The 11,775-nt window shown below is 41.8% G+C and overlaps 1 protein-coding gene across 4 annotated transcripts in view; it reads left to right on the top strand.

The window, feature by feature from the left end:
- SLC17A5 (solute carrier family 17 member 5) overlaps window positions 1–9,818 on the top strand; it is a 55,867-nt gene extending 46,049 nt beyond the window's left edge. For 3 of the 4 annotated variants that reach the window (XM_058566773.1, XM_058566771.1, XM_058566775.1), the window contains 2 exons: window positions 4,309–4,399; window positions 8,442–9,818. In XM_058566773.1, coding sequence (XP_058422756.1) covers window positions 4,309–4,399; window positions 8,442–8,579 — 229 coding nt within the window. In that variant the 3' untranslated portion in view covers window positions 8,580–9,818. The remainder of the gene's footprint in view (window positions 1–4,308; window positions 4,400–8,441) is intronic. The other variant, XM_058566772.1, reaches the window with a different exon arrangement.
- The last annotated feature ends 1,957 nt before the right edge of the window (window positions 9,819–11,775 follow it).

The raw sequence follows: 11,775 nt of genomic DNA on the forward strand, positions 1-11,775 counted from the left end.
GATACTCTCATCAAAGTCAAAATTATTTCTCACCCTTATATATTGATTCAACCCTTGTGATGAGCTTTTAGTTTTTATTTTCCAACTAGAATTTCTTGGTTCAAAGCATCTAGTTGTTTCTAGTTCCCTGTGTCCTCGGTTAATGGGGGGTTACGTATCTCATGACCGTGTTGTGGCGTAGGTGCTTTTTGTCTGTGGTCACCACCAAGTGCCGTGCAGTGGGTGACACTGCCTGTCGGAACAGGGGCACTCAGGGACCGTAGACCTTTAAGCATTCAGCACTGGGGCTTGTGGTGAAAAATTAAGCATGGGAAAATTGATCTTTCCTACAGATTGAATTCAGTGATGACCATGTTTTTAACAAGGCAGTGTTATAGATTATAACTAAATTATAATATTAAGCACTGATTTGGAATCAGACAAATTGGGTAACGTTGTACAGTCTTTCTTTCTTCATCCATAGAATGATGATAATAATCCCTACCTCATGGCATTGATTTTACTATTAAAATGGGATAATATATATATAAAATACTTAGAACCGTTCCTGACATGAAGTTTTTCAGTAAACAGTCAGTACTCCTCTTAACATATAAATGTGTGCATGGTATTTTCTGAGCCTATTCTTCTATAGACTAAAATAGAGATTTTCTATGGATAGTTTTGTTGCCCAGATTCAAGGGTATTAGAGAGATTTTTATTTGTTAGTCCCGCAGAATTCTAGTACTCCAATAGCACAGAATCCGGACTGAGTCGTCCAGCATGTTTTCCTCCAAGCAGTCATCGTCTTTCACTGCCCTTCCTGGCCAAGTGTCATATAAATGCTGGACTGAGCTTCTGGGTGCTGACGTCTGGAATTTCACAGCATTCATCTGCACTTAGTAGCTGTTGCTGAAGAGGCCTGGCAACACTGCGGTGGGTTCCTCTTCCTGCCGAGGTGTTAATGGTTTTAAAAAAAACAGACAAGTTCAGCCAAGCTTGCTTAATTCAAGATACACTCCCTAAATGGCAAAAGCAAGAAAGATCCGTACTGCGTGGCGTTGTTATTGTATCCTGTATGCCTGAGTTTTGAACATAAAAATTTGTGATGTTTATAGATAACTGAATTAGATTCAGCAGGATTTTTTATTTAGACACTGTATTAGTCAACTCAGGCTGCCATACAAAAGACCATAGACTGGGTGGCTTAAACAACAGAAGTTTATTTTCTCACAGTTCTGGAGGCTGGGAGTCTGAGGTCAGGGTGCCAGCATGGCCGGGTTCTGGTGACGGTGCTCTTCCTGGCTTGTGCACAGCCCCCTTCTCCCTGTGTCCGCACATGGCCTTTCTTTGGTACATGCTCACAGAGATAGAGAGAGCAGTCTCTCTCTCTTCCTCTTCCTATAAGGCCACCCATTCTGTTGGGTTACGACTCTACCCTTATGACTTCATTTAACCTTAATTACCTCCTAAAAGCCATGCCTCTAAATACAGTCACGCTGGGGGTTAGGGCTTCAACATAAGAATTTGGGGAGGACACAGTTCAGTCCATAGCAGGCACTTTTCCACATCCAAAATGGGAAGAGCAATTTCATATGAGTAGTCTACAACCAAGGTAGTGAGGATCCTAAAGCCTATTAGACATAGTATTATCCCACAATAAGATATATGGATTAATAAACATCAAGCTTCTTTAAGTTTGACTAAAATTTTATTTTATAATAACACTGATTAATGAAAAGTTAAAAGCTCTAATTGGACTTTGTATATGCCTTAGTGATTTTTATGAAAAATAAATTAATAAACACCATTTACTTGGTTAACTAATTTTTAGCTCCACCACCATCTTTAAGTTTTCTTACTAAACATACCAAACCTAACTCTAATGAACCCTCTAGGATCTAGAGTCTAGATACTGCCAGTGTACAAGAAATACAGGGGACATAAAAGTATGTTAAATGATACCTCATGGATGCGGTCTACAAAATCCAAAGTGTAGGACCATCTACAGGACAAAAATCCCAGTTTCTTCAATTAAAAAGAGAGAGAGGGCAACAAAAAAGGAACGAACTGTTGATAAACACAACAACTTGGAACGATGTTTAGTAACCCTAGTATGTAATCCAAAAGGTTATGTCTATATGATTCCATTTATATGGAATTCCTGATCAGGAATTGGCACCCTTTGGAGCCAGTGCCTAGAGAGGTGCTAGTCTTCGTGGGACGTCTCCAGCAGTCACTGTGGCCAGAGCCCCCTGGGTCCGTGCCTGGGGCCTAGGACAGCTGCAGGCAGCGTGCCACTGCTGCCGTCAGCAAGCACTGAACAAGCATGTCTGTGGAACTGGCCGCTGGACGTAATAAAGGGGGTGAGGAATGAGTTTGCAGTGAGACTATGGAGTTAGAATTAGCAAACTCGAATTAGAGAACAGTCTCCTCTTAGAACACGTAATACAAGCTTGAAGGACAATGCAGATTCTAAGAAGGCAGAGCTCGATAGGAACTGAACTAGACAGAGAAAGCTTCATGGAAGAGGTGCTAAGCGAATAGTTTGGGTGGAAGGTGTGGATTTCAGGTAGTATCGTATGAGTGAAGAGAGGTAGCAGGAATGAGTGTGCCAGACGTGAGTAGCTGGGATAAAGTTGTCTGGACCTGAAGTGTGTATTGTGCACATGGACCAGGGCCAGGCCATTGCAAATCAGGCAGAAGATTACAGTCTTCTTAGGGTCAGCATTAGACCATCCTTGTAAGTTTTTGAGTAGGGGTGACCTGACAAAATTATGATTATTCAAATTAAAGTTTATACAGGCTGAGATGCAGTTCAACCAAATGTAAAATGTCCTTTAAAATGTTTATACCGGTAGGTTCTGTTTCTTGATCAGATGCATGGTTGTGTTCACTTTGTGAAAACTCATCAAGTGTACAGTTACAGTTTGTGCACATTTCCATATGTGTATTACACTCAAAAAAAAATTTTAATATCCTTGCTGGAATGTAGGGGAGCTAAGTTGGGACCACCAGATCTGTTACATGTATACATCTATGAACCCATAAATGACAAGGGAAATAATAATCTATCACTAACTTGCCTGAGGTCACACAGATGGTTAATGGTGGAGCTAGGTCAGAAATTTTTAGGTCTCCGGATTACCAGTCCAATAAGACTTCTTAATAGAAAATGATAAGCATGTCATTCTTTTTAGGATGATACGTGAGATCTTGGCTATAGTCGCCTTCCTTAGTCTACATATATTTCTTACGTATTGGAGAAATCAACAGATGAATTAGCATTTCCCAAATGCAGGCAGGAATTCTTTCTTTAAAGATTTGCATCTGAACATAGATAAGAATGTCCCACTTCCCTAAGATTTACCCTTAAAATAAATCAGAACTTTTTCTGAGTTTATTCAAAATGCATTTTTTGTCATACAGACACACATACACAATGTAGCCCCAGCTTATCTATTTCTGGGACAGTTTGCAAGGACTTAGCTACAAGCAAATATGTAATAAGTGGAACAAGTAAGTTGTGAAATTGTATGTTCAATATGATCTCATTTTTATAATAATATATTAGAAATATAGGGCTGGCCCTGTGGCCGAGTGGTTGAAGTTCTGTGCGCTCCGCTTTGGTGGCCCAGGGTTCACAGGTTCGGATCCCGGGCGCAGACCTAGACCACTCGTCAGCCATGCTGAGGCAGTGACTCACATACAAAACAGAGGAAGACTGGCACAGATGTTGGTTCAGGGCGAATCTTCCTCAAGCAAAAAAAAGAGGAAGCGTGGCAACAGATGTCAGCTCAGAGCAAATCTTCCTCACACAAAAAAAAAATCTATTAAAAAAATATATATACATGTAGACAAAAATAATTAGGATATTTACCGGAATGTTAATGTTGATTATCTTTACAGTATATGGAAGGATTATAGGTAATTTTATTTTCTTCTTAATGTGTTTTTTTTAATTTTCAACAATGAAATAAATTTTGTAATCAGGAAATAAATTCTCTTTTTTTAACTTAAAAAAATTTTAAGACATATCAAGCTTCCTGTCTAGATACAGTCACGTGTGCAAGCTCCACCCCAGCACTTTTCCACTTCACTGTGGAAGGGATCGGCCAGTGGCCATGTTCCCCTACATGACACTAGAATGCTAATTGACTATGGGAATGCAGGGTGTTCACAAGCTAAATATTCAGCCCTATTTCAGTAAGACATTTCATTTAGACATAAAATGTCACAATAAGACAGCCTGGGAGTGGTATGGTTATCTATAAAGAATCTACTTAAATGTGCAACACAGTGTAAAACTCAATGGCAATGTTTCTGCAGGTATGCTGGTATCCTCCTGGGCATCACAAATACATTCGCCACTATTCCAGGAATGGTTGGGCCTGTCATTGCTAAAAGTCTGACCCCCAACGTAAGTAGATAATTTGCTTGTAAACTGAAATGGTCTAAACAGTTCACTTGAAGCTGTACACCTGTGTCAAAGTTGAGTATTTTTTAATTAAGAGTAAAATTCTGAATGTTTGTTCTTATGCAATTCCTTATAGCAACAAAAAGCTAAGTGCCTTAATGGATAGGAAAGTGTATTTTCAAAGAACACTCTGGATTTTAGACAGAACGACAGACCTAAGTTAAATGAAGACTTTGTAGCTGAAACCACCCAAGTACTTAAAAATTGTGATATTATACCAGATAAGTAACTTATGTCTTTGGTTTGAGCAAATAAAAACTAGCAATGTAAAATTATTCAAGAATAGATCCACGAAAGTGAGGTGTCAGGAAATCATGTGAGAATGAATAAGGAACAGCTGAAACAATGTAGAATGTTTAGAGGAGCAGAAGGTTGTGAAGACGTGGTCAGTGTCCTCACATACTTGAAGGACTGCCACGTGAAAGATGGAGACTTCTTGGCCGTTCCACAAAGACAGATGGAAAGAAGTTACCAGGCAACAACAGGAAAGCTTCTGTTTAGACCTGTTCCTATGTGGAATGGGCTGCCTTATGAGTTAGTGAACCCTGAAATAGGCAGACATGTATTCAACAGGCATGTTTTGAGTGCTTATTAATATGCTAGGTACTGAGGATTCTAAGGCAAAATGACAAGCTTCTGCACTTGAGAAACTCATCATTTAGAGATTACATGTAATCATATAAAGTACAGTGTGACAAATGCTGCAGAAAAAATGTGTGCAGAGTATGGCACAGAGGAGAGAACAACCACTTTGTGGGAAGGAGCCCTCGAAGAGTGAGCTGGGTCTGGGAAGGGCTGGCTTTGGCTGGGCGCTGAGCCCTGAGAAGCTGGGTGGGCCAGGGTTGGGCCAGCCTGAAGCTGGAAGGCAGCATGGGGCCAGATCAGTAAGCAGACACTCCGCATTCTAAAAGGTTGCCTACATTGTGTAAGAAATCAAAATAAGTGACCTCAAAGTCCCTTTCCAACTCTAGTTTTCTACTGTTTAAAAAAAATCTTGGGGCTGGCCCTGTGGCATAGTGGTTAAGTCCAATGCACTCCACTTCAGTGGCCTGAGTTCACGAGTTGTTCCCTGGGCACGGACCTACACCACTCATCAAGCCATGCTGTGGCAGCTACCCACATACAAAATAGAGGAAGACTGGCACAGATGTTACCTCAGGGCTAATCTTCCTCAAGCAAAAAAAGAGGAGGATTGGCAACAGATGTTAGCTCAGGGCTAATCTTCTTCACCAAAAAAAAAAAATCTCAAGGACTGATGAAATATATTCTTCAAGAGGCTGACTTAAACCTCTAAAAGAGACTTAATTTTCTCCTTGTTTTGTCTCTGTGATCAAATTAACACTATCTAATCCTTAGAATTTCAGGATATGCTTGCAAAGTTTCTTATTTAGGGGCCAGCCCGGTGGCGCAAGCAGTTAAGTGCGCGCACTCCGCTGTGGCGGCCCGGGGTTCGCCGGTTCGGATCCCAGGTGCACACCGATGCACTGCTTGTCAAGCCATGCTGTGGCAGCATCCCATATAAAGTGGAGGAAGATGGGCATGGATGTTAGCCCAGGGCCAGTCTTCCTCAGCAAAAAGAGGAGGATTGGCATGGATGTTAGCTCAGGGCTGATCTCCTCACAAAAAAAAGTTTCTTATTTACCAAATATACTGATTTCAGACCTAGATGGACTCACCACTGAGTCTTGTTTCTTCTCCGCTGTTTCTAATTCCTCATTTAAATGAATCAATGCCTCCCTGTTACTATTTTCTCTCACTTAATAGAAAGGGATGTTGGAAAAGTTTTTTTCTAAAACTCTGTGTCTCAATGTGGACACATCAGAAATGTTTAACCTTATCTTCATGGAGCACTGTGGCAACAAAGAACCAAAGTCAACACATCACCATGTATTAATTTCACTTATTGATAATCCTAGCACTTCTGCTAGGGAAATACAGATAGCTGAATTAAAGTCTTGAGAGTATGTAAAGTGGGAACTGAGGTGGGTTTTGGATGTGTTATTATAGCATTTTTTTAATGTTATTAAAATGATATTTTTTTAAAAGAAAAACACATTTGCCTTTACAATTGTAATTTCTTTTTTTTTTTTTTAGATTTTATTTATTTATTTATTTTCCCCCAAAGCCCCAGTAGATAGTTGTACATCATAGCTGCACATCCTTCCAGTTGCTGTATGTGGGACATGGCCTCAGCATGGCCGGAGGAGCGGTGCGTCGGTGCGCGCCCGGGATCCGAACCCGGGCCGCCAGCAGCGGAGCGCGCGCACTTAACAGCTAAGCCACGGGGCTGGCCCCACAATTGTAATTTCTTACAATTAAAATTACTGCACTGCCTCAAAAACTTTGTGGAACTTTGAGTCAGACTATCAATAAATAATTAAAGAATTAAAAATCAAAGTGTGGGCCTGGCCCCATGGCCTGGTGGTTAAGTTCAGCATGCTCCACTTCGGCAGCCCGGGTGCACAAGTTTGGATTCCAGGCGCGGACCTACATCACTCGTCAGCCGTGCTGTTTTGGGGACCACATACAAAATAGAAGACGACTGGCACAGGTGTTAGCTCAGGATGAATCTTCCTTAGGAAAAACAAAAGTCAAAGTGTGTCTGGGGTTCAATTTTGTTACAAACAAAACAGTGTTCTCTAAAAACTGGTGGAATTTTTGTTAAAAAACAAACTAGGAGTTATGTGAGATTGTGTACAATTGATTAACTGTAAGTCACCCATTGCCACCAGACAACACTGAGGTGTTATTTTATCCTGCAGAGCGCACAGAGAAGCTTCGTCTTAGGAATCCTAGGAATCCTGGGAAGCTGTCGTGAACATTTCTTTCTGGTATACAATGTAACTATGGACTGACTCCTCCTCCAGAATAGTGACACATTGTTAGCATAGCTAAATAGTTACCAGAATTTAAGATGGATTTCTAAGATTTTCTTTTTCATCAAAATACATTCATCTCAGAGAAGTATACCTTAACCACAGAGTGCTCCTTTCTTTCTTCGTTTTTCCTTTTTTTCCTAAATAAATGACCTCGTACTAGCTTCCAAGAGCCTTTCGTTTTTCTTCCTTATTGCCGATTCTACTGCTTGTTTTTTCTTTTTTAAATGCTGCAGATGTAGCACTCTGGTTAGACTGAAGTTGTAAAAATCCAAAAAATGGTTGGTCATGTTAGTCACGTGACCCAGAAATGGGATAACTGCCTCATGTATTTATACCACTGGATTATGCATGGAACAGCTGTGTTTTGTTCATCTCTTATTGGCAAATCCCATACACATCCTATTTTGTGTACCATTCGAGAGCCCTGTGGGATCTTTCAGGCCAGGCCTCAGACTTGAACGTCAAGTCCATCCTGACTCTTCCTTACTTGATCTACCCGACACCTCCACCTAAGAACTTGGGAGACAATGTGCAGCGTAATACTTTCCTAGTAACATGTGATTCAAGGACATGCCATACGTTTTTAGTAAACTTTTTATTCAAGTATAACATGTATTTTAAAAATGCACAAATCCTAAGTATACAGCTGGACAAATTTTCACAAAGTTAATACATCCCTGTAACCAGCACCCAATCAAGAAACAGAACAGTGCCTCCCTTGCAAAGCCCCCAGGTACCCCTTCCCAGCATTCCTCTTGCACCAAGAAGCACCCCTGGCCCGACTTGCACACTATAGATTAGTTTTGTCTGATCTTCAGCTTTATGTAAATGGAATCATTTAGTATGTACTCTCCGTGTCTGGCTTCTTTTGCCTGACATTTGGTTGTGAGGTGTGTCTGTGTTGTTGTGGTTATTCCTTCTCATTGCTGTATAGTATTCCATTGAGCAGATATACCAGTGTCACTGTTGATGGGCGTTTTTGTTGTTTTCAGCATGAGGCTTTTATGAATAATGCTGCTGTTGTAACATTCTTGTGACACAATCTTTTTTATAAAGTGACTATGAACAAAAACTTTTTTCCTCTGCATTTTTTTCTTTCTCTACAGAACACTATTGGAGAATGGCAGACTGTTTTCTGTATCGCTGCTGCTATCAATGTATTTGGTGCCATTGTCTTCACACTCTTCGCCAAAGGTGAAGTGCAGAACTGGGCTCTCAGTGATTACCATGGACACAGAAACTGAAGGAACAATAAATAATTCTCTCATTAATGTATTTTTGTTTATCATGTAACCTAAAAGTGCCTTCAATATTTTAATGTGTAAGCATTCTATGTACAAGAAAAATTGTACTTGTATTAAATTTTTAAGGCTTGTAATCATGAAATGTCCAGATTAGTTGCCAGGTTAGTAAAATTAGCTATTTTTAATTATTAATAAGATGTATGCTGGAACTTACACTTTAGGGTCACATACCTGGCTGCAAGTCAGGCGATATGAAGTAGGGGCATTCTGTTTATTTTTAAGGGCCATACTTAAAGGAATGAGCTGAAATGGATCCCTCTATACCTTTGCTTAATTAAAGTAGATGATAATTCTCAGGTCTTGGTAAACACCTGTTTTTGTCCACTTTCCTCATAAAAATTATTTGTCGCCAGCAATCCCTGACACTTAGGTCTTAAACTTTAGCATCTCCACAGAGCTGCTAGCCGCCGCATAATTTGGCCTGGCAGCGGCACTGAGGGAAGCGTGCCCGGGCGGTGCCGAGCGTTCGCTCCCAGCTTCAGGGACAGCGCCCAGCAGTCGCCGAGGCAGCGCCCAGACCTTGGACAGTGTTCTTCCCCTGGGGCTGCTCGTGTGTGCTGACAGCCCTGGGCAGGCAGGAGCAGCGGGCTCCACAGCCGTGTCCTCACTACATCCTCACAGCTTCCCTTCCCAGCGTACTGGAATCGTGATTAGCATGTAACGTGCAAAAGAAAAGTGTGAGGCCCAATTAACCACAAATAACATCATCCTTGATTAAAACGACCTTCACATGGATCAGGGTATAAATTTCCAAGTCCTGTGTTCTGTGAGCTACACCAGAATAAGTAAATTAAGGAAAAAAAAAAAAACCTCACATTTTCTTCCGTCTACGTGTGAGCTTCTGGTGCAGTTCAAGGTTGAGGTGACTTTTACGTGGCCACATCACCTGCAGCAGTGACCTAATCCTCTTTACTGCTGGCTTCTGAAGTCATATTTTTCCAGTTTTTTCCTGGACCATCTCCCAGTGGGTTTTGAGCACACTTTGAGGCCATTTATGTGATTTAGAACTTGGTTTATGTTTTGTTGTTCAACACTACCTGTAACATTTTAACTAAAACTGTTGAATGTAATAGGACATGATTACATTTCTGTAAATTTATTTTTAAATTTGTAAAGAGCTTTAAGTTGCTATCGTGATATTTCTTTTATAAATCATCAAAATAAACCATTTTGGATTGATGTTTGGATCTGACAGTTCTATGATATTTTCTAGCATCCACAGTGGCGATTTTACATCATTTCTGCCATCCTCCTCAGGCCACCCGACCACCTCTACATGTGTCTCTGCCAGCACCAGGCTGAGCAGATGTGGGCCGTCTGAGTGATGCAGCACCAGAAATCTGTTGCCATCAGCCTGCCCTTCCTAGTCCTGAGAAGGGTCCACTCCTCTTGCCAAAGGGACATCACTGATCGTATTCTCTCCCACCTCCTTGAAGACCTGACTCCAGTGATTCCTCCAGTAATTTGCTGTTCAACCTCCACCTCTCTTCTCCTTCTTTTCCTTCTGTCTCAAAGACACACAAGTCTTCTCTAGCTTTTAAAAAACGAAAATACAAAACTCTCCTGGGAACATAAAAACACTTATGTAGGGGCTGGCCCAGTGGCATAGTGGTTAAGTGTGAGCACTCTGCTGCTGCGGCCCCGGGTTTGCAGGTTCAGATCCTGGGCGTGGACCGACGTGCCGCTTGTCTAGCCATGCTGTGGCGGCGTCCCATATAAAGTAGAGGAAGATGGGCACAGCTGTTAGCCCAGGGCCAGTCTTCCTCAGCAAAAAGAGCAAGATTGGCATCAGATGTTAGCTCAAGGCTGATCTTCCTCACACACACAGACACACACAAAAACACTTGTATATACAGAATATCTCTAGAATGATAGTCAAGAAACGAAACAAGGTTACCTCTGGAGAGAGAAAAACAGGCAACCAGGGGTAGGAAGGAGAATTAATTTCACTTTACCAAATGTGGCAGTATAACTTATTCAAATAAAAACATTTACAAAAACAAAAAACACCTGTTGCTCAAGCTACCATGTGCTCACCACCAGGTTTTCAGCTGCCTGTGGGGCATCCCCCACTGGCTGTCTTCTTTGCACCTGAGACTTGTTTAAATCCAGCCTCACTCCCTCACCCTCATCCCCAATAAAACCAGCTGTTTCTGCCACTTTCCTTATTCCTATTAGAAGTTCCTTTTCCCCAGTCACTTAGGCTGAGCCCTGGAGTCACTTTTTATTCTTCCGCCTCCCTAGTCTCCCACCCCACCCCCAACCCTGTGTGTAATTAACCACCTGTCTTTTCCATTCCAGTTTTTCAAGTCTCCGGGATTTTTTTTTTAATTCTTCTGCCATCTCAATCAGATCTTTGCGGCTTTTGTTTCCACCGGGAACAGAAAAGTTAAGTGGTCTCACTGCATTAGTCTGATCCTCTTCTGTCCAACTTCCCACCAGTGCTGGGTTATCGGGCCCCACGCCCTCATCTCCCTGATCAGGATGCTCCCCCAAGGGGAACCTCCCGGTTTCCCTTTGCCTACCCAATAAAACTCTTAACCCAGCAGCCCACCCTGCTCTCTCTGATCTCTCACCACACCTTGTTGCCTCTACATCTGGCTACTTATCTCTTCCCCACCGGCTCGCCATTCCCCACGCACCTCATAGCTTTACTCATTTCATTCCTTGGGCCTGGAAGGTTGCTCTTCATCCCCAACTCCTTCATGACCCTTGATTTCTTCCACCCTTCCTGATCTAACTGTGGTCTCTTCCTTTGATCCACTGAAACACCATATTATCTGTTTTGAGTTTTTTTCTTTATCTTAGACTCAAGGGCTCAGGCTCGGTTCTGAGGAAGAGATCATTCATTCATTCATTCAACAAATATGAATATCTCCTCTTTGCTAGGCAATAAGAGTACAGAGATGCTTTTGACACAGTCCTTGCCCGCCCCGAGGCCTCCCTGGAGCTCAGTCAGGTTCCTTGACCCCCTCTCCCCACGGCGTTCTCTTTATAATACACGTGAACACGCATTTGTGCCTGTCTCCCTGTAGGTTCATCACAAGCATCCTGAAGGCAGGGTCCATTTGCTTCATCTCAGCACCATCTCCCTCATAACAATATATGCTTTGTCTTAATATTTTAGTTGCTTAAT

Source organism: Diceros bicornis, chromosome 23 (genome assembly GCF_020826845.1).
Source record: "Diceros bicornis minor isolate mBicDic1 chromosome 23, mDicBic1.mat.cur, whole genome shotgun sequence".
Classification (NCBI taxonomy): domain Eukaryota; kingdom Metazoa; phylum Chordata; class Mammalia; order Perissodactyla; family Rhinocerotidae; genus Diceros; species Diceros bicornis.